General features: G+C 47.9%; 5 protein-coding genes across 5 annotated transcripts; 1 reads left to right on the plus strand and 4 right to left on the minus strand.

Annotated features, from left to right (window-relative positions):
- Positions 1-718: 718 nt before the first annotated feature.
- On the minus strand, positions 719-1,977 carry FSST1_000974 (glycoside hydrolase; the record flags this gene model as incomplete). Its single annotated transcript, XM_083236417.1, has 2 exons — positions 719-1,735; positions 1,795-1,977. 2 exons carry the CDS (start codon positions 1,975-1,977, stop codon positions 719-721), a joined length of 1,200 nt encoding a protein of 399 aa, XP_083091156.1.
- A 3,233-nt stretch (positions 1,978-5,210) lies between these two features.
- FSST1_000975 (uncharacterized protein) lies at positions 5,211-8,061 on the minus strand (the record flags this gene model as incomplete). The annotated part of the gene is made up of 4 exons (XM_083236428.1): positions 5,211-5,497; positions 5,562-6,120; positions 6,234-6,389; positions 6,442-8,061. 4 exons carry the CDS (start codon positions 8,059-8,061, stop codon positions 5,211-5,213), a joined length of 2,622 nt encoding a protein of 873 aa, XP_083091157.1.
- A 1,946-nt stretch (positions 8,062-10,007) lies between these two features.
- Positions 10,008-12,584, minus strand: FSST1_000976 (calcium-activated chloride channel-domain-containing protein; the record flags this gene model as incomplete). Its single annotated transcript, XM_083236439.1, has 8 exons — positions 10,008-10,070; positions 10,120-10,186; positions 10,241-10,787; positions 10,841-11,281; positions 11,331-11,439; positions 11,490-12,379; positions 12,435-12,472; positions 12,523-12,584. The coding sequence occupies 8 exons, from the start codon at positions 12,582-12,584 to the stop codon at positions 10,008-10,010; spliced, it is 2,217 nt and encodes a 738-aa protein (XP_083091158.1).
- Positions 12,585-13,621: 1,037 nt separating this feature from the next.
- FSST1_000977 (Metallo-dependent phosphatase-like protein) lies at positions 13,622-14,707 on the plus strand (the record flags this gene model as incomplete). Its single annotated transcript, XM_083236450.1, has 2 exons — positions 13,622-14,142; positions 14,197-14,707. 2 exons carry the CDS (start codon positions 13,622-13,624, stop codon positions 14,705-14,707), a joined length of 1,032 nt encoding a protein of 343 aa, XP_083091159.1.
- Positions 14,708-15,016: 309 nt separating this feature from the next.
- On the minus strand, positions 15,017-18,179 carry FSST1_000978 (Pex12 amino terminal region-domain-containing protein; the record flags this gene model as incomplete). The annotated part of the gene is made up of 5 exons (XM_083236461.1): positions 15,017-16,580; positions 16,630-17,258; positions 17,312-17,757; positions 17,818-18,032; positions 18,085-18,179. The coding sequence occupies 5 exons, from the start codon at positions 18,177-18,179 to the stop codon at positions 15,017-15,019; spliced, it is 2,949 nt and encodes a 982-aa protein (XP_083091160.1).
- Between the last annotated feature and the right edge of the window lie 67 nt (positions 18,180-18,246).

Below are 18,246 nucleotides of genomic sequence, written 5' to 3' on the forward strand. Positions count from 1 at the left end.
GCGTCAGGTCCAACATGTTGTGAGAGATCAAGTTTATGAGGTAAGCGGGTCCGGAATTTGGCACGAGCGACTTCATATGGGTAGAGCCAATGGGAGTCTGTTTGGTTCTCTGTAACTCTTGAAACTTGAGGAAGAAAACGCTTACAATTTCTCAGACGATGTTTATTACAAGTTCACGAGTCGTTAATAACTACCTGACTATGTTTCATGCATCCAAACATTTAACGTTACTGGACCCTGTACAATGCTTTAATTGCTAGGTTAGCCAACACTGTACAACGTTAGGAACATATGGCGAAACAAATAAGCCTAGGTGCCGAGGTAAATAGAAAGCATCGTTGAGCGATATTGTTGCATTGCATTACATTGCATTGTGTTGTATCGTCGTATTGTAAAGATCGATCAAGATAAGTGTCTATCTATCAGTGTCTCGAGTCTCTATCTCGGTTGGGTTGGCCAAGTTCCAGCTGTAATACCTTCAAAATATCCTCCAAATCCGGTAAGGGGGTATCAACCATTAACAAATAAAAATGAGAGTCGTAGACCCTGTCCCGTCTAATGTTTGCTCGTAAGCCGTGTCCATCTAATTCCAGAAAAGAAAAATCACCAAAAAAAAAACTCGCTATTAAAAACCAATCCATGGTTCCTTTTTTTTTACCCATCCAAGACGCCTGGTCATTGTTGACTCTTTTCCCCTTTTGAAAATCCAGTAAATCATCTAAGAAACAGCAATAGCTGCCACAATGGCATCCAAAGCACTGCTGTGCGAGGGACCAGTGGCGCGGACATATGGTCCGGCCCAAGCGACTCCCAACAAGTTATCTTCGCTGCGGCTGTTCCTCCATATCGAGATGGCGTTTTTGGTGATGAACCGACGGTAAAGTGCTTTGGGTGAGACAGTGTGCAGGTATCGCAAGTTTCTGATAAAGATACCCTTGAACTGTTGTCCATCAGCGCCACAGTGGCCATCCTTGTGCTCACAATCGTCCGTCTCGATCAGGATGCCGTCAGAGTTGGAGAGGTGCTCGATAGCTGCGTGTGCAATCTTGTGGGCCTTTTTTGTGTAGTTATCATCGCCTGTTGCGAGAGCAAGCTCGACAAGACCGCCCAAGACAACACCCTGATTGTAAGACCAGGTTTGCAGACCGTTGTTCTTACAGTCGTCGTTAAGTCCGTCGTTGATCAGTCCGTCCTTGTTAATCATGCCACTATCCTGGAACCAGTTCCATTGCTTCTTGGCGATCTCAAGGTATGTGCCGTTGTTGGGGACGCGTCGTGCCAGAGAAGCAGCCGTCATCAGGTAAAGTTCGTTGGCGATGGCATTCACGTAGCCTGAACCTTCTTCGCCTTCCTTCTTCCACCGAATGCCGCCACATTTCGTTCCAGTGCCGGTCTGCATGTCGTTAAAGATGTCGATGGCAGCTTCGAGGTACTGCTGGTCTCCAGTAGCGTCGGACGCTCTGATCCATGCCAGAGCCCACCATCCTTCGTCGTCGTAGAACTCGTTGAGGAAGTTATCAAAGCCACGTTTTCCGAGAAAAGAACGCTTCATCATACAGCCAGAGTCTGAGTCTAGACAGTAGGCGGAGGTGACGACACCGTCTGTCATTGTCTTCATGGTGTGAACGGTTGTCTTTTGAGCGTTTGTGTATGTTGTAGCGAGAATTCCGCCAATGTTTAGCTTGTTGGCCTCTTCGAGTTCCAGAGTTACGAAATCAGCGAGAGTGGTGACCACCTGAAAATTCATTATTAGTTTCATGTGTCTACTTTGCTTTGAGAGGCTCGTAAACATACGTTGGCGCTGGACCACCAGGCATTGTCCCATGTACCGGTAGCAGAGTTGTAGAATTCATCGTTCATTGCTTGGATAGTGGAAACAGCCTTTTCGGTATATGTCGAAACGCTGCGAGCTTCGGGTCGAACTGAACTGACGAATGTCGACCCTCGGGTAAAGAGTCCAGCCCAGTTGATATACATTTTGTGAGAGTGAGTGAAAGTGAGAGTGAAAGAGAAAGGAGATCGTTGGGAAAGTAAGATAAAGAACTGAAAGGTTAGGAAACAAGCTTTAAGGAGTCGTCATTAAGAATACCTAGAGAGGCAGAGATAGAAAGAAATATGAGAGTAAGTATCAAACTTAAATAAACCGTCAAGGTTGGAATGAATCAGAGAAGCAATAGCTCGAAAAAAGAAGGTATGACAGGAGGAAAGAGATCTATATAATACAAACAAAACAAACTTGCAAGCAAGCAAGAAGAAGAAAGGAAGTCAACTTTTTGCTCCAGAGATATATGTGGATGCCTCTTTAGCTAAACCCACACCGAGAACAAGCCCGGTTGCATTGAATAGAGTGTTTCCTCAGGCTTATGGTCCATGACCGCGACCAAGACCACGCACGACCCAGAATAGCGAAGACATGGTATCTAGGGGTACACCAGCTCAGGCATGATACTTCCGGAGACCCAGCCAAGATTTGCTGGGACATGTGGGTTTGATAGGGAAGAGAAGTTGATTGGTGAGAGGGCGGCTTAAAGTCGAGATGCGACTGGCGCTAGGTCGATCTTCCATGAGTTGTGATGGGGCGCTTGGTGTTTCAAGTCAAGTCAGGACCCAGAACGACGGGAGAGAACCTGAAAACTGCCGGCCTGACCCCTGACGCTACACAGCCTTTAGCGTGCTATAGGCCAGTGTTGTGGGTCATGATCCTGTGGTCTCAGGGTACGCTCGCCCGACCTTATCTTGCACGTGCTTGACCTGATACTGGTTCAACTCATTATAAGGTAGGTAACTTCTTCACCTGAACCGTAAGAGGGATCACATTGAACAAAGAAAGATAAACATCTCCAGATCTACAGCATTACTCCATCATATCTTGATGACCTAAACTCATAAGTACCCATGCAGACCGATAGTTTGTTTTTCCTTGTAGCTACTAGATAGTTGGACCCAGCTATTTCTGTTCTGTCGTCTTGTTGCGCTGTCATGGCCAAGGAGCCAGGATCTGGCGTTTCATCATATGAGTGCAATGTTATGCGTCTTTTCCGTCACTCCGACCAAGAACAATGACACATTATACGATACAACTCAGCACAATGCTACGTACATACAAGAATTGCAGATCTTGACCTCCTTAACACCCACTCCTCAGAATCGTCTCATCCCATCTTTCTTCATGCATGCATCTTGTTTGACAGCCCTAAAGTGGTTTTACAGGTGGCATTGTTCGTGCTCCTGACTTATATCGCATCTGCACAACATCGGGTTCATCATCTGTTCAAAGATATGTCTCGTACAACGTCTTTTGTCTCGGAATATATCCATACTCCGCTATAACCGCTCAACCTGGACGGACTCTGTTGGCGCTTCTTCCAGTATCGAAGCCTTTGATCTCAATCCGTGTACAAAACCATAAAACCTGGAAGCACGGTGTCACTTGTGCCCCAATCGGAACAAGGTAAGGCTTGTCAAGATAAACGCCATTGTCGGGTCCGTGGTCGTCGGAGGTTAAGTACAAAGTTACTATGTATAAATCCAGATCCAAATCCAGCTGGCCACCTACCAACTGAGACTGACCCTTGCTCTGTGCTCAGACTCCGTAAAAAGCACTGTTAACATGACCTATCACTGCTCTGCTTGGGTAACATTGGAAAAGAATTAGGTATGTATGTACAGTATGGTACGGCGAGTGGCAGCGGCAACTATCGCATTGTTTAATAATTCTTTACAAAGCCTTTACCTACGGAATTACCTTGTCGATCTATGAAGAAGATCTTATGCAAGGCCCATGATCAGCATGGCGCATTATTCAGCTTGTTGTAAAGGGCATTGATTGACCGATGTGCACGACAGGGCTTCCACTGTTTCATTCCACTGATCGACCAAAAACTGGATGAAGAAATGAGAAATTTGCAAGCATTTCTTCACCACAAGGGAGAGAGGCCTTTATTGTTGCAATTCGCGGCCAACCAACAAGCCAAGAACGACGGCCACGTTCCGTATTGAGTGCGGCAGAAGGTGATTTACGTTAGCGTCTAATGTGTTTTAATGGGTCCTTTTCTCCTTTCTTCTCATTCTTTCCGAGTCTAAATGATCTAGCGAAATGTCCCTAGAGTTGAAACAAACTATCTATGGGTCTGGTGGATATGGCAGATGTCACTCAGAGATACAGTCCTCAGGGTATTAGAAAAATTGACCGCTGGAAGCCATGCGAGACAAAATTAGTAGGTCGCTTTATGCTCCTTAGGCTATAGTTCATAGGCTACTTATTTTTATACCCTAAGACTTAGGAGGCCAACTTTTCAGCTGCCCACTACCTACCTATCTAGAGCCGTAGACAGCCCGTCAAACCTACCTGCTTTTTTTGGTGGAGTTAGAATGCAGCTCCCCTGGAGATCTTTGAGGTGCAGGGCGTCTAGTCTGGGAATGGCAAGTGTGAACTAATTCTAGAGCCTCAAGATTGGGCTCCCTTCAACAACGCCATCTAAGTCTTCCGATTCAACATTTCCGATCCAAGACATAAATCACCAGATTTGGTCTTTGTAATCTTTGTAATGTCGTTACATCTGCTTTGCTTGTCTTTGATCCACAAATGGGTATCAACATCCTTCTTGGCGGGCGGCTGAGTAACAGGGCGGATATCGTGGCGCTTAATCGACCAATTTGACCTAGGTATTGAATGGTAACGTCGCTAACGAGACCCTCGTTCTTTGGCTTTCAATGGTTGGCGAGCTTTGAAGAGTCATCGAAATAGACGCATCGCATCGAACTCAGCGGCTCCGATACGATATCAGGCCAGCCTCGTTAGTGATCAAGATAATTCTGGACAATGACCACTCTCAGATTTAGCGATGATATATTGAACGCCAAGTCGGTACAAGCATCAAGCATCAATAGTGTTCGCTTGGCGGCGTCGGTCAGCTTGACTCGGAACCCAGCTCATCAGTTGCTCGGTTCTAAAGGTTGTTCAGCACGCAATACAGTCACAGTAGTCGTCACGAAGGGAACACAGCAAAGGCATAGCTCGTTAGTAGGATGCCATGGTATAATACTACTTCCACAAAATACGAAACGCACAAAAGAAAGTGCAAAGCAAAAGAAGAGAACACAAAGTATCTCTGGGTATATTCCCCGTACGCCGTCTGACGCCATGCTTCATAACTGATGTATTCAGTGTCGTCATATATCATTACTTCCAACACTAACTCTACGTTCCCCTAATCGTGTCCGTTTGTTCCGACTGGCGTTGGGAGTATTGGGATCTCATTGCTGCCGATCGATCCAGCAATGCTTCCGGGCCTTCCAACGCGGCTTGGCTTGCGATATGTGAACCGAGACAAAACAGACAAGGACTTGTTTCGTTCATTACTCACGATACTCGCCCTATCCGAGCCGGACTTGCCAAAGTCGCGTAGCGTTGCTGCGTCAATAAACGCCTGGGGGAAGATCCCTGTCTTGCCCTTGGCATTTGTGCCTGACCAGCACCAAAATTCTTGATAAGGCCCTATTCACAGTTAGATCCAATGAATTTTATACCACGTTATACGGAATCCTTCAGGCAAACTTACAGCTGATGTTGGTAATGATTTCGTCTTTCTCAAACTTGAGCCAGTCACCCTTGGCCTTGTCCTTGTGGTTGAACTTCCACTTTGCAGTAGCTTGCACTGGACTTGTTCCATCGACCTTGACTTGTTCGGGTGGCGGCGGATCCAGTCTCAAGATCTCGGTTGGAACACTGGCTTGGATGCCGTCATGAAATCCCATTGCCCACTCGCCCAAGTACTTTGGCGGCCATGAAAGGCCTACGATTCTAGCGTTCAATACGAGTTCGTGCGCAGGAGTCCTGTCATACAGCAATCGTTGGCCGTACATACGTCGAGCCGCTTCTTTGGCGGTTGCCGTCGGGAGATGGGATGTGTTGGAAGCTTGCTCGAAATGCGGATGGAGTTCGACAGACGACTTGAAATGAAGGTCATAGTCGTTCTTGTATCCGGCAGGGACCTCGCTCCCTTCGATGAACGTGAAACCTTGCACAGCCGGAAGAGGCCGAGGATGGCGAGCCAAGTGTGCGAACAAGGCCTTCTGGCTGGTAAAGACTGTTGCGTCGCTCGCATGAAGAGTCTTGCCCTGGTGCACACAAAAAACACAACCGTACATAACATCGTCCGACCGGCGCGTTGGCAAATGCGACTTTTGAAGGAAGCGCAGTCTGTATCCAATCCCATTCTTGATGAAGTTACCGCGTTTTGAGGGAATGTTAGCATATAAGAACGGACCCATGATTTTTCCGTGTGTCTTAACATACCTGCTTTGTTGACATCCAAGTCAATTTCGTTAAAGTCGAGTTCAAATTGGCACTTAACACATTTCGCAACTGTTGCAACAGACGCGAATCCCTATATTGATCAGTCAATAAGGACTCCAAGATGGACAATAGGGGTTACATACTGCTTTCACGGTTTTCCGGACACCAGCCCCGCCGTTAAGTATCTCCTTTGCACCGTCACAAAAGCCTTTGTGGATGTAAAATGAACTTTGTGGGCTGAGCTTGCAGTCAACAGCAAAGGGATTCGGCGGGTGTTCTGGAGTCACAACCTCAGTTTCCACAGGAATGGGAAGATTATCTACTTCCGGAACCAAGACAGGCCGTACTGGCTCAAGCATACCCTGATAATTATTCATTGGAAGATGCTTTACTGAAAGGCGATGCGTTTCTGCGGTGCCCAAAGTCGGACTGCCGTCGGCGACTGAAAATGACGGCTCTCGATTATCTGTAAGGGGGGTGGTCGCCCCATCGACTCGGCTTGAATCAAAGACAGACCCGGGATTGGTTTCGACCGATTCAGGACGAGATTGAGGAAGCGAATGTGACCGGGTAGGTACTGTTCTCGGTACAGGAGAGAGCTGCGACACGTAGCCAGCACTGGACCTTTCTGATACAACATCTTCGGGTATGGGTGTAGACAAGATAGAGTTGTGGTTTGAATAACGTCCGCGAGGGAACACACTGTATGTCCGTTCATGTGTTGTCGATTCTGCCCCTGAGCTTGCCTGAGAGTCGTTGCTGTACTGAGATGATCGGTCTACAACTGTCTTGAGTGGGCGCGGACGCAGCTCGCTGCCTTGATCTGGGCTCAAGGGTGGCGAGATTGGTTCAATGGGTGACTCGATTGGAGCCACAGGCTGTCTTCTTTCGAAGGAAAATTCATCCGAGAAATGGTTGTCGCGGGGCACTGACGAAGGCTTGACGTTGAAGTCCCATGGATTGCCGGATGGAGGTCGTGGGGGTGGTTCCACGGGTGTAAGTGCAGACTGTGGTGTATGGCCTGTTCCTGGAGATTCAGCATACAGGCCTTCGTCGGGTCCTGATCGAGACTGCATCATGCGTCGCAGCTCAGCAGTGGCTGCCTCTACTGTCGGAGGACCATTGCTAGAGCGGCTTTCAGAAGCGACTGAAGAAGCGCTTCTTGGCGTATCTTTTGTTAAGTCTGAAAAAGTATATATGGGTGGGATCGGAGGGGCGTCAGGGGATATAGGTCTGGATTGTGGTCCTGACATTCGAGTCATGATGGAGCGACTATCATGGTCAATCGGAACCTCGAGCTTGAGGCGCATGAGGATATCGTATATCTTGGGAGCGACTTTTCGTGAGAGGGCCTGCAATTCCGTGAACTTTTCAGCGTCGAAATCGTCTAGTTCTATAAAGTCATCGAATTCCCATAGCAGATCGTTCAACTCGGTTCGAAAAGAAGCAATCTCGTCTATGTGGGCAACCTCAGTTAACGATATTCCAGCAATGGCAACAACGAGCAACCAGCTTGTAGCCATGGAAAAATAAACCTGAAACTTACCGTTTTCTTTGAGAGCATCTAAGAAATTGGAGCCGTACTCGTCCAAATGCTTTCGACAAAGCGGCTCAATTTTCTTGAGCGCACGATCGCCTTCCTTGGTCAGACTCTGTGATGCCTTGAGCATTGTCTTATCATCGCCAGCATTTTCTATCGCCTCGCGACCCTTGTCGACTATATCTCGAAAGGGTCCAATAACTAGGTCGACAACGTCGTCCATGGTCAACTCGACAAGTTTGCAACTGATACACAACGAAGAGCGCTTAAATGAGGGTTCGGTGGTGGGAAGTAGTTGCTGAAGGGAGAATTGTATTGGCGTGTAAGTCAATAAGGGACTCAAACTGGGGGGTGAAAGTGAAGAGGGGGGATCATCACACGACAGAGCAGAATTGGGTAAGAAAGCCACGAAGGTTCTTGGTGACTAACTTGAATATGAAAGAAGAAGAGAAAATGAAAGAGACCAACAAGGGGATCTTGTATCTTTACTATGACATGGCCTGGGCCTGGCTTGTTGGCGGTACGGTACAATACAGTAAGTAACCGGGCACTCACCAAGGCACACTAGACTAGCACATGAGCTGAAAGCTGGAATCTACAGCGGTGCAGCAGTCCTAGGGTTAGCCTGGTCCAAAACTAGCCCTCTCTGTGGTCTTTGTTGCCTATAATTGACGAGGTGCCATGCAGCATGTGAGCGCCTGTAGTACACGATTGGCCGACCGGGAGCCGGACGCCGGTGAGAATTAAGATATCCATGGCGCCATCTCTGAATCTCTAGATCCAGAAGTTCTCATAACATCTGGGTTCTCGAATGAGTTTGTTCTCCAGCAGATTGGGTTCAAGAGGTGCTAACTTGTAGTGATAGGTAGGTAGCTTGGTCCCAACTAGCGCAAACAAGGGTTGAATCCTTTCAAAGTGATAAAAAGGCGGAGGTTCTCCACTTGCCGCTGCCCACGTTGACGGATATGTGCAACGGGATTGGGGGACTTCCTTTCAAGAGTCATTGTCTCGTGCAGCAGATTATACTTCACCTTTCCTTAAAGTGGACAATTAATTAAAGACCTCGGTCGATGTTCTCGGTAACAGGCATGACAAACAGGGGAAATAAGGACTAGTCAGGGGATATGGTTTTGACCGAAGACTCTTTCTGGTCGAAATTCGTGAGAAGTGAATGACTGAAGTTGTTCATATGTACACAGTACTTAGCTACTACCTACCTACTAACCTATGGCGTTTTGGCGGCTACGACAGATTAGTCCTGACTTGCGAACCGGTGCATAGAATCATCGAGCACCATATAACTGCAGTGAGTAATACAAGGATGAGATAGCCGTGACAACATTGTCCGGTCTTTACTTCTTGTTTTATTGACAAAATATATCTATCGTGGAGGCTGGGTCCATCAGAAACACCACAATGTGGATCACGACAATCATGGGGTAGCCTGGCGGCAGTCCGGATCACGCACATTGCAGATCCAAATACAACATGACAGCGCTGGTCATTCGGGGCTTCATTTGAGTCCCAGGCGTCTAGGATAGTTAGGTCCTAACGTAGAGCTAGAACGAGATGTATAAAGTTTAGAAGAATCCTAGCGGGCTTCGATCTTGAAGAACGTGCGTTGAGGTTACCCTAAAGCATCAAGATGTCTCGGTCAAGACTATGGAAAGGTTTCCAACAGTTGACTAGCATATCATTTCATTAGTCAAAGAAACAGTCTATGGTTCATGTCTATTTCAAAAGGATTTTGATGATGAGTCCCAGACAATGGAACTCTTATCACCACAATCAGTCATGATATCACAGCACAGCCTCTTTCGCCCTATTATAGTGACACACGTGCCAAACTTCCCCCTCTTCTACAGCCTTTCTCACCACTGCCTTGCCGTGGCGTTCTCTGGCCCATGTCTTCATATTTCGACATTCGTCCTTCTTTTGGGTAAAATCTTGCTATTATGACTAGGACAGGAGTGGCAGGGCAAAGGTATTGAAACATCTTTTTATTTCAGAACAAAGGCACTCCGTGTATGTGAATAAAGCAACCCGTGCCAATCATAAGCCGTTATCGCCTGTATGCTATTACCACCCTTTCAACAACCAATTCCCATCGCTTATTTCTTCCAAAGTCATAGAAATCTCCTTTTGTTTGTTTTAACTATGCCAAGCTTCTCAGGAAGCCTTCATGCTTGGGACGGGAGATTTGCTCTGTCCATTTTTTTGGACAGCAACCTTCTTTGATTATTAGCTCGTTCAAACAAAACCTGTGTTGCCGACAACGTACCTGCTGCTCAATCATTCTACGTCCAACATCAATGGTTTCGTTCATGCCTCGTTGACGTTGCCAAAACCTATATCATGCATTAGTTCCCACGCATAACCACAATCGGGTCAAGTCCACTCACATCTCCTCTGGAGTTCCGTGACCTCGAATGGAGGTTTGACGGGCCTCCTCTTCCAGAGCCGCACGGGTGATCTTCTCGCTCTGGTCGATACCAGGAACAGAAGCCTTCTCGGATGCACCTTGACCAATATTTTCCTCGAGAAGCTTCCTCTTCATTATGAATCGCTCTTTGCGTTCCTTCTGCTCACCAGGGCTGTCGAGCTTGCTGAGAACATATCGCACTGCAAGCTGGACAGCCAAATAGAAGTGTTCAGCAAGAAGAATACTCAGAAGCAGGCCCCAAGCTTTCAAGGGGGATGGCGTGCCATGAGAACCATGACCTCGGGCACCACTACAAAGGTACACAATAGCAGCGCTGGTGATGCTTCCGAGCCAAGAGAGGAAGCTGAGAGCAGTCAACCAGGGACCGATCGAATCCGTTCGCCAAGGAATCGGACGTCGGCTGCTGATGGCAATCTTGAGAGCGTCCGATCTCAATTCGACCCAGTTATTGACAAGATAGCAGCAAGCTGCCAATGGCCAAGCAACCGAGAACATGGCAACGTAACCTACGCACCTGTTAGATTTTTGGTTTCACAAGAGATTGCTAACATCAGCTTACCGAACTGTATAACCATCTCACGGTAGTCTCCCGAGACATCGTACACCTCGAGTGTGCACTCCTTGCGCACACGCTCAAGAAACTCGGCCTCTTCCTCGTGGTCATCCTGAATCTTGGGTTTGGATTTGAGCTCCTTGGCCTTCTGAAACGCCTCTCGCTTGACGTAAGGGACTACAACTTCTGTGACGAAGTTGACAATCTGGGCAGTGACGGTGAAGTAAAACATTTGGTTGCTGATCCGAGCAGGGTTGATTTGAAAGTTTTGTGTCGGTAGTGGCTTGTCGCTGAAAGTGACAACCTGAGCCGTCTTTCTCCAGAACTCGAGGAACGGGACCAGAACGTGACCAAAAGGAATGTAGACAAAGGCTGTGAAGAAGAGAGCCATGTAAGAGGTCATGAAGTTAAGGACAAATTGCTTTTGAATGAGAGCAGCGTCGTGGGCTTTAAATGTCAGTAGAAATCTTAGTTAAGGATGCAACTGGTTACACACCATCAACTGTAGCATAGTTCTCCAAAGAGTTTAACTTCTCTGCAGCACTCATAAGCAGGCTGGAGATAGTTGGGGTGCCAAGAACGAGGAACACAGTCGGCAAGAACGCCTGGATATGTGTTAGCTGTGATAGCGAAGAGTAATAGTCGTTATTCTCACCAGATATTGCTTGCCGGGGCCAGTATAGACTTCGTTGATGAAGACCTCGAGAGAGTTGCAGGTGACGATCAGAGCACCCAAAGCAATAACGGCAGCTAATGCGAAGGGAATCTGGAGCAACTGAGTCTTGATGCGCTTCATAGGTTCGTAAACCTTGACGGCTTCTCCAGTGACAGGGTCTTCGGCTTCACGATCCCACTCAAACTCGGGTCGTGCCTGCTGAATGCTGGACACTCCACGGACACCCCATTGTACGGCCAGGTCGATTTCCTTCTTCTTCCAGTACTCGAAGAAGACAACGGACCAGAGACCGCAAAGCAAGGCATAGAGAAATGAGAATTGACCCAGCAGAAGCCATGCGACAAAGCCGAAACCAGCGGGGAAGACGAGGAAGCGGAAGTAGGATCGAAGGAAAGCGAAGTAAAAGGCTACGCTTTCACCAAATTTGTCCCGAATTTCGTCGATGTCAGCCTGCTCTAGAGTAGACTTGCTGCTCCATTTCTTGATCCATTGCTTGTTGAAGTTGTGGCTGTGTAAAGGAAACACAGAATCGACGTATTTCCAGTTTGAGTTGGAGGTTGTGATTCCGGCGCCGCCTTCGTCGCGAGGTTTGGTGATCATAAGGTAGATCAAGCGCAGTCGCTCAGCTTCGACAACGGGCTCATCCTCCAGGGCTTGGTTGACATCGCTCGGGGGAGCTGAAACTCGGACACCGTGGAGCCAGTCTCCGAGACGGGCACGGTAGACTTGCTTTGCGAAGAGATCGGAGGAGGCAATCTTGACGAAGACAAGGAGGGAATCGATGTTGCCATGGCGGACTTCAGTGGCTAGACCAACGGTCGTGAGGGCTTGAATGAGTTGGACAAAGCCAGCCTCAGCTTCGGCGCGTTCTGCCGTCGTGTTAGAATGTATATAGGTTGTTGAGCTTGAACACCAAGGGTTTACCTGATGGAGGGACCTTGTAGTGGATAACAAAGTCGACACTGCATTCGTTAGGTATGATGATTGAGTTCGGAGGCCGTTTGATGCTCACCCAAAGTTACTGGCCTGAGACTTGTCGCCAGACTGGCCGTACAGGTCCTTAAGGTTGGACATGTTTGGCAAAGTTAGATGGTGTAGTTGGTGCCCTACTTGGCTATTGAGCAGAGGAAGATGATGCCACAAAATAGAGGAAGAAGAGGGAGAGGAGGTTAATAGAAGATGTTATCGACACCGGAACAAGACAAGAGCAAAACAGGGATAAATGTATTGAGCAATCCAATTAGGTTGGGTCGATGACGATGTGGACAAGAATGGATGTTGGAGAAACAAGCTTTAGCTGCAGCTCTTCCAAGCATGGAGACACTCCAGCTGAGGGAAGCTTTTGCTTTCAGTTTTCAGTGCTCTAGTGGGGGAGTTATGGAGCGACGTCACCATTAGATTCAACTTTGTTGATGGGCGGCATGGTCTGTGCTTGGGCCTTTTTGATGGATATTCTACGCCGTATCCGTATAAATATAGATATTATCCATGTCCATAGCATATCCAGTCAGCGGTAACAGATGTTATGAAGCTTTGTTTACATTTCCATAAACTCGAAAGGAAGAATTGTTGGCAACTTCCTATCTGCCTACTTAGGATCCATACAACTCAAGCTTGGAGCATACCTGTGGCTTTCACATGCTAAAATCGTCACCAGTGCTTTAAGTGGTCGGGTCATATAATTGAACTGTGAATACCTCGTCAAATTGATATTAGTGTACAAAACCAACCAACTACCTCTCTTAATCCATCATGTCTAACCTGTTTCCAACTAGAAATCTAATAAACCATCTTCTCCAATCTCATGATTGTAGAACATAAGAACTACTAACTCAAGGGTATCTAGGTACCTACTAAGGTAGTTATGGCGCGCATGGATGATGCCCGGGATAGGTGCTGTCAAGTTAGCGTCACTGTGGGGCCGTTTATAGCGGATAGACACTGCTTTCGTCATGATTGCTCACTCCATCCAATCCGTCCATCAATTCCATTTCACTCTCACATCCAGCTATAGTTATCACTATAGCTAGAGCCCAACCGTAGAGCTCTCCACCCAAACGAAAGGCACTGGATCTAATCTAGTTCTACTGAATTGAGCCTCATCTCATACCATGGGTCTCCTCTCCTATGTCGGCCTTCGGCGCCGTGATCAATGGGAGCCCATGACTCTCATCGACCACTTTCTCTCATCACCTCTAACATACATCGCCTACTTATTCTATCACATTGTACTCCTTCTCCGTGGTCGTCCCTTTCTTCCACCTCGCGACAAGCCCACTATTCACGTTGTCTGCATCTCCGACACACACGATCTCAAAGTCGACATTCCCAGGGGCGATATTCTTATTCATGCAGGCGATCTCACAGATGCTGGCACCGTATCAAATATTCAAAAGCAGCTCGACTGGCTCAAGGAACAGCCTCATCCCGTCAAAGTTGTCGTTGCAGGTAACCATGATAGCTGGTTCGATCAAAAGAGTCGCCCTGAAGAGGATGCGCGCTCAGGCGCAAAGCCTAACATGGACGGTCTTATTTATCTTGAGAGTGGCTTGACTGTTCAAAAAGTCAAAGGTCGAACTGTCAACATCTTTGGCGTGCCTGATATCCCAGAAATTGGCCCTAAAGAGTTTGCGTGAGTATGTGCCTACCTGGTCAAAGGAATGAAGCTAATGATACATGCTTCTAGTTTCCAGTATGCTACTGATAACCACCCCTGGTTGAGCAAGGTGCCGCCTCAAACTGATATCCTCATCACACACTGTCCTCCTGTAAGATCTAGACTAGAACATCCCTCTCGCCTTCAGATTCTTGCAGCTTACACAAGTCAGAAACATCATCTTGATCTTGGCCTGGGCGACAGCAACCTCCTCCGTGAAGTCTGGCGGGTGAAGCCTCGTCTCCATGTCTTTGGTCACGTCCATTATGCCTATGGCAAAGAATCTGTCTTTTTTGATAACTTCCAGGAGACATACGAGCGTATCATGTCACGACCCCGTCGTGGTCCCATTCTAGATTTTATCCCGAATGAGGCTTGGCTCGATTATTTACGCTTCCTAGCTCAAGGAGTTCACGCCGTGGCCTGGAAGTGGATCATGTCGGGCCCTGGAAGTAACAACGGCAGCTTGATGGTTAATGCTGCTCAGATGAAAGGAAACTCGGGCAAGGTTAAAAGTAGGGCCGTTGTCGTTGAGATTTGAAAGGCTCGTTATATATACGCGCATATATCTGCAAATTTGTCCATTTTCCTGAACTAATAAAGTATATCTTTAAGGGTAGAAGATAAACAACTGAAATATGATCTTGTGGTATTATCTCGTATTAAGCTTAATATATCGTAACAAGGACAAAAGAAATATCAATCACACATGGTATAGATAACCCCACCAAGCCCCAGCCGGCTCTTTCTATATTTTTAGGTATCCTGTGTTCCCATTATTAAATCCTCATAAAAAGAAGAGGAAAAAGAAGAATTATGCAAAGTGTTTTAAACCCCAGACCGACCCAGTCTACAACGTTAAGGCCAGAATCGCCATCGCCACGATGGCAAAGTAAACAAACACATCATCTCTTCTAGATGATGCCGCAGATACAGCAACCGGCTCACTAGGTGCGCCAGGCGTCGGTGTAGCAAGGGTAACTGGTGTGTTTAAGTGTCCAGGGGATGGGACAGGCAGGATACTCATTTGTCCATCAGAGTTAGAAATAGTGACAACAACTGTTCTGCGAGCTGTCCTTGTCACAGTAGAGACCGAGTCTGTGGAGGTGCCATATCTGACGAGCTGAGTTGTCAAGTATGTTATCACAACAGTCGTAACTTCGGGAGACTCTCCGTCTTCTACATCGCCATCTGTTCCATTCGGCACCACAGGGGGGATAGTGGAGTTACGCGGAGGCTGTTCTGGGCTGCCTCCGTACGATGTGACGGCCTCAGCAGCAGCGTTCTCAATCTGCTGTGCTTGTTCTGTGCTTGCACCAGGGACAGTGACGGTAACAGAGATTGGAACGGTCAACGTAACGGTGTCCTCACCATTGGGGCCACAACCGTCACACTCGACGACCTTCGTCTCCATCGGCGGCTTGATCAGCTCAGGGGTCTCGCAGTAATCGCACTTTTCGTACGACATGGCGATAACGCTCTGTTGAGGAACCAGTGACCCAGGGTTGGAGGACATGACAGTAAAGTACGTTATCGTGCTTAACACTGGCTCTTGGTTGAAATCAGCGGTAGACTGGGCAGCTCCGAAAACCAGACCATCAGATGCGGAGCCAAGAGCCGCAACAGGAGCAGCATTCTGATCATCAGATACGACCACACTAGCGGGGTTGGACAGGATAGAGTCGCGGTCGCTGTCCGTATCATCTTGGTCGCCTGTGTGGTCTTCATGATCTGAGTTCCCTTTGGGGCTTGACCCTTCCGAGGAGGCTGATCCAGCAAGAGATGCGTCAATATTGTCATTTGAGACAACAATAATATCTGAGCCATCAGACTCTGAGCCTCTTTGATTAGTGTTGTCATTCGAGGCAGTAGAATCATTCAGTTCATCAGTAGTCGAGTATCCTTGAGAACCATCGCCATTCGTGGTAGTGGAATCAGCCGCTGAACCTCCTTGGCTAGTGCTGTCATCCGAGGCGGTGGGATCCTCTAATCCGGCAGTAGCTGAGGGTTCTAGGCTGGTAGTATCATCCGAGTCAACGGAGTTCTCTGATTCATCACCGCCAGAATCTCCTTGGCCGGAGTTATCATCCGAGGCAGTAGGGTCCTCTGGTTCGTCAGCGGCCGAGCCTCCTTGGCTGTTGCCGTTATCGGTGGAAGTACCATTGGTACCGGGTCCCATAGCAGGAGGGACTTCGGGTTGTTCAACGTCGGAAATATCGGCATATATTGTCAGGAGAGAGTTGCTAGGTGTATCCCGGCGCAGAGGAGTGGTTCGTCTGAACCTAGTTCTGGTGTTCTGAGTGACCAATCCACCACAGAACTGGCTATCGTCTCCAGGGCAAGGGCGATTGCATGAGGTCTCGTTGCTGACAGCAAGGGTGCCACCATCAAGGACAGATGCGCAATAACAGTTTCTATCAGGGATGTCAATCGTTATTCTCATACGTTAATGGAGTAACTTACCCCTCAAAGAGACCAATATATGTCAATCCATTACAGGCACCAACACATCTCTCGACAGTCATATCATCACTACCATCAGCCAAGTCGAAAGTCTGGAAACCGGTCTGTGAACCAAAGCACCCAAGGTACGAATAATCGCCAATCTTGGAAGGGTTGACTGATTTACCACCAGTAGCGACGGGAAGAGGCGTAACGGTTGGAGTGTCGATACCAGAGCCGGGAATAGTAACCATAATTGACGAGATGCCTGTTAACGTCAATGTGGTAGTAGTCGTTGGTTCCTCTGACTGCGTAGCTTTCTCCTTGCGATCGGTACGGGTGGTGATGGTGCTGTTGCCGGGGAAAGCTGTGCCTGGGAACGCAGGTTTTCCTGAAATTGGGGTATTGGTGGCGGACGTTCCGGGGACAATAACATCCCAGGCTTGTGTAGATGCCTTACCAGCAGACGATGGAATGACTGGTGGTATTTCTCCCCCAAGGCGTGTGTAGACGTCTATGTAGCTAACATCGAAGTACGCCTCCCGGAATGCAGTAGGGTTGTTCGCAACATACTCCTTACAAGTCGGCGCAAGAGCTTTGCAGACCTTGGAGTTTTCCCAAGTGCCTTCGCCGTAGTCGCCACAAAAGTTCTGGTCAAATCAGTTAGCAGGTCACTATCAAGACTAAATGGTTTATCGCTCACAATGTTCAGAACAAGCTTCATGTCGCTGAAATATTCATCGACATTGCACTTGGCGCCGCCAAACAGACTCTGTGGCAAACCCCATTTTCTAGGATCGGGTCGCTTGGCCTCGATATCAGCTGGGATTGCTCCTCGTGGAAAATGCCAGATCGAGATGTATTCTGAGTCCCATTCCATAGCATATACGCCGCCGCCAACGGCGTTGAAGCCATCGCCATAGGAGGAAGTGTCACTTTCAGGAGGGTTGAAACCACATCCAACGTTATCCGTACCAACACCACAATCCAGGTTGCGACGCGTGCCGGAGAAGAGATTTGAGTCCGCGGGATCAAGAATGCAGCCCTCGGCTGTATGCGCAGACATGATGTTAGTATAGGCAAGGTTGGCACCCTCAAGAATATCAATCTCGCCACCCAAGGGCCAATTACTGTGTCCGTAGGCCCAGACTGGGTCCTTCGTGTCAGTTCATATCTCAAACCTGTAGCAAAGGATTGATCGAAACTTACAGGCTGGCCAGGTACCGCATTGTGAAATGGGCATGTGTTGGAAATCTGCAATGAACAAGCCATACTGGTAAGATTCTTTGCTCTCAAGTCGAATGCTTGGCCGTCCTTCATCCAACCCATACTTGCGACGAGAATCGGGTCTCAGCTGCACAGTTTCACTGAAGGGATCAACAGAGTATAGTCCATTTTTTAAGGCACCTGGGAGGTCCTGATATCTATTTTGTTGTTAGTAACCAGTCAGTGGAACTCTGTGTTGAACAATCTTACCGTACAAATCCATTGGAAAGATCAGTTCCGTTGAACCACTCGAAGCCAGAGAGAAGAGACTCTCCAATGAAGGAGGTAACCAGTGAGTACGCCATCACGGAGCACAAAGACAGTGAGACGGGATGAGAACAAGAGTTAAGAAGTTATCAGAAGAGATGGGTC

This window comes from Fusarium sambucinum, chromosome IV (assembly GCF_050947815.1).
Source record: "Fusarium sambucinum isolate potato_lamoka chromosome IV, whole genome shotgun sequence".
NCBI classification, from domain to species: Eukaryota; Fungi; Ascomycota; class Sordariomycetes; order Hypocreales; family Nectriaceae; genus Fusarium; species Fusarium sambucinum.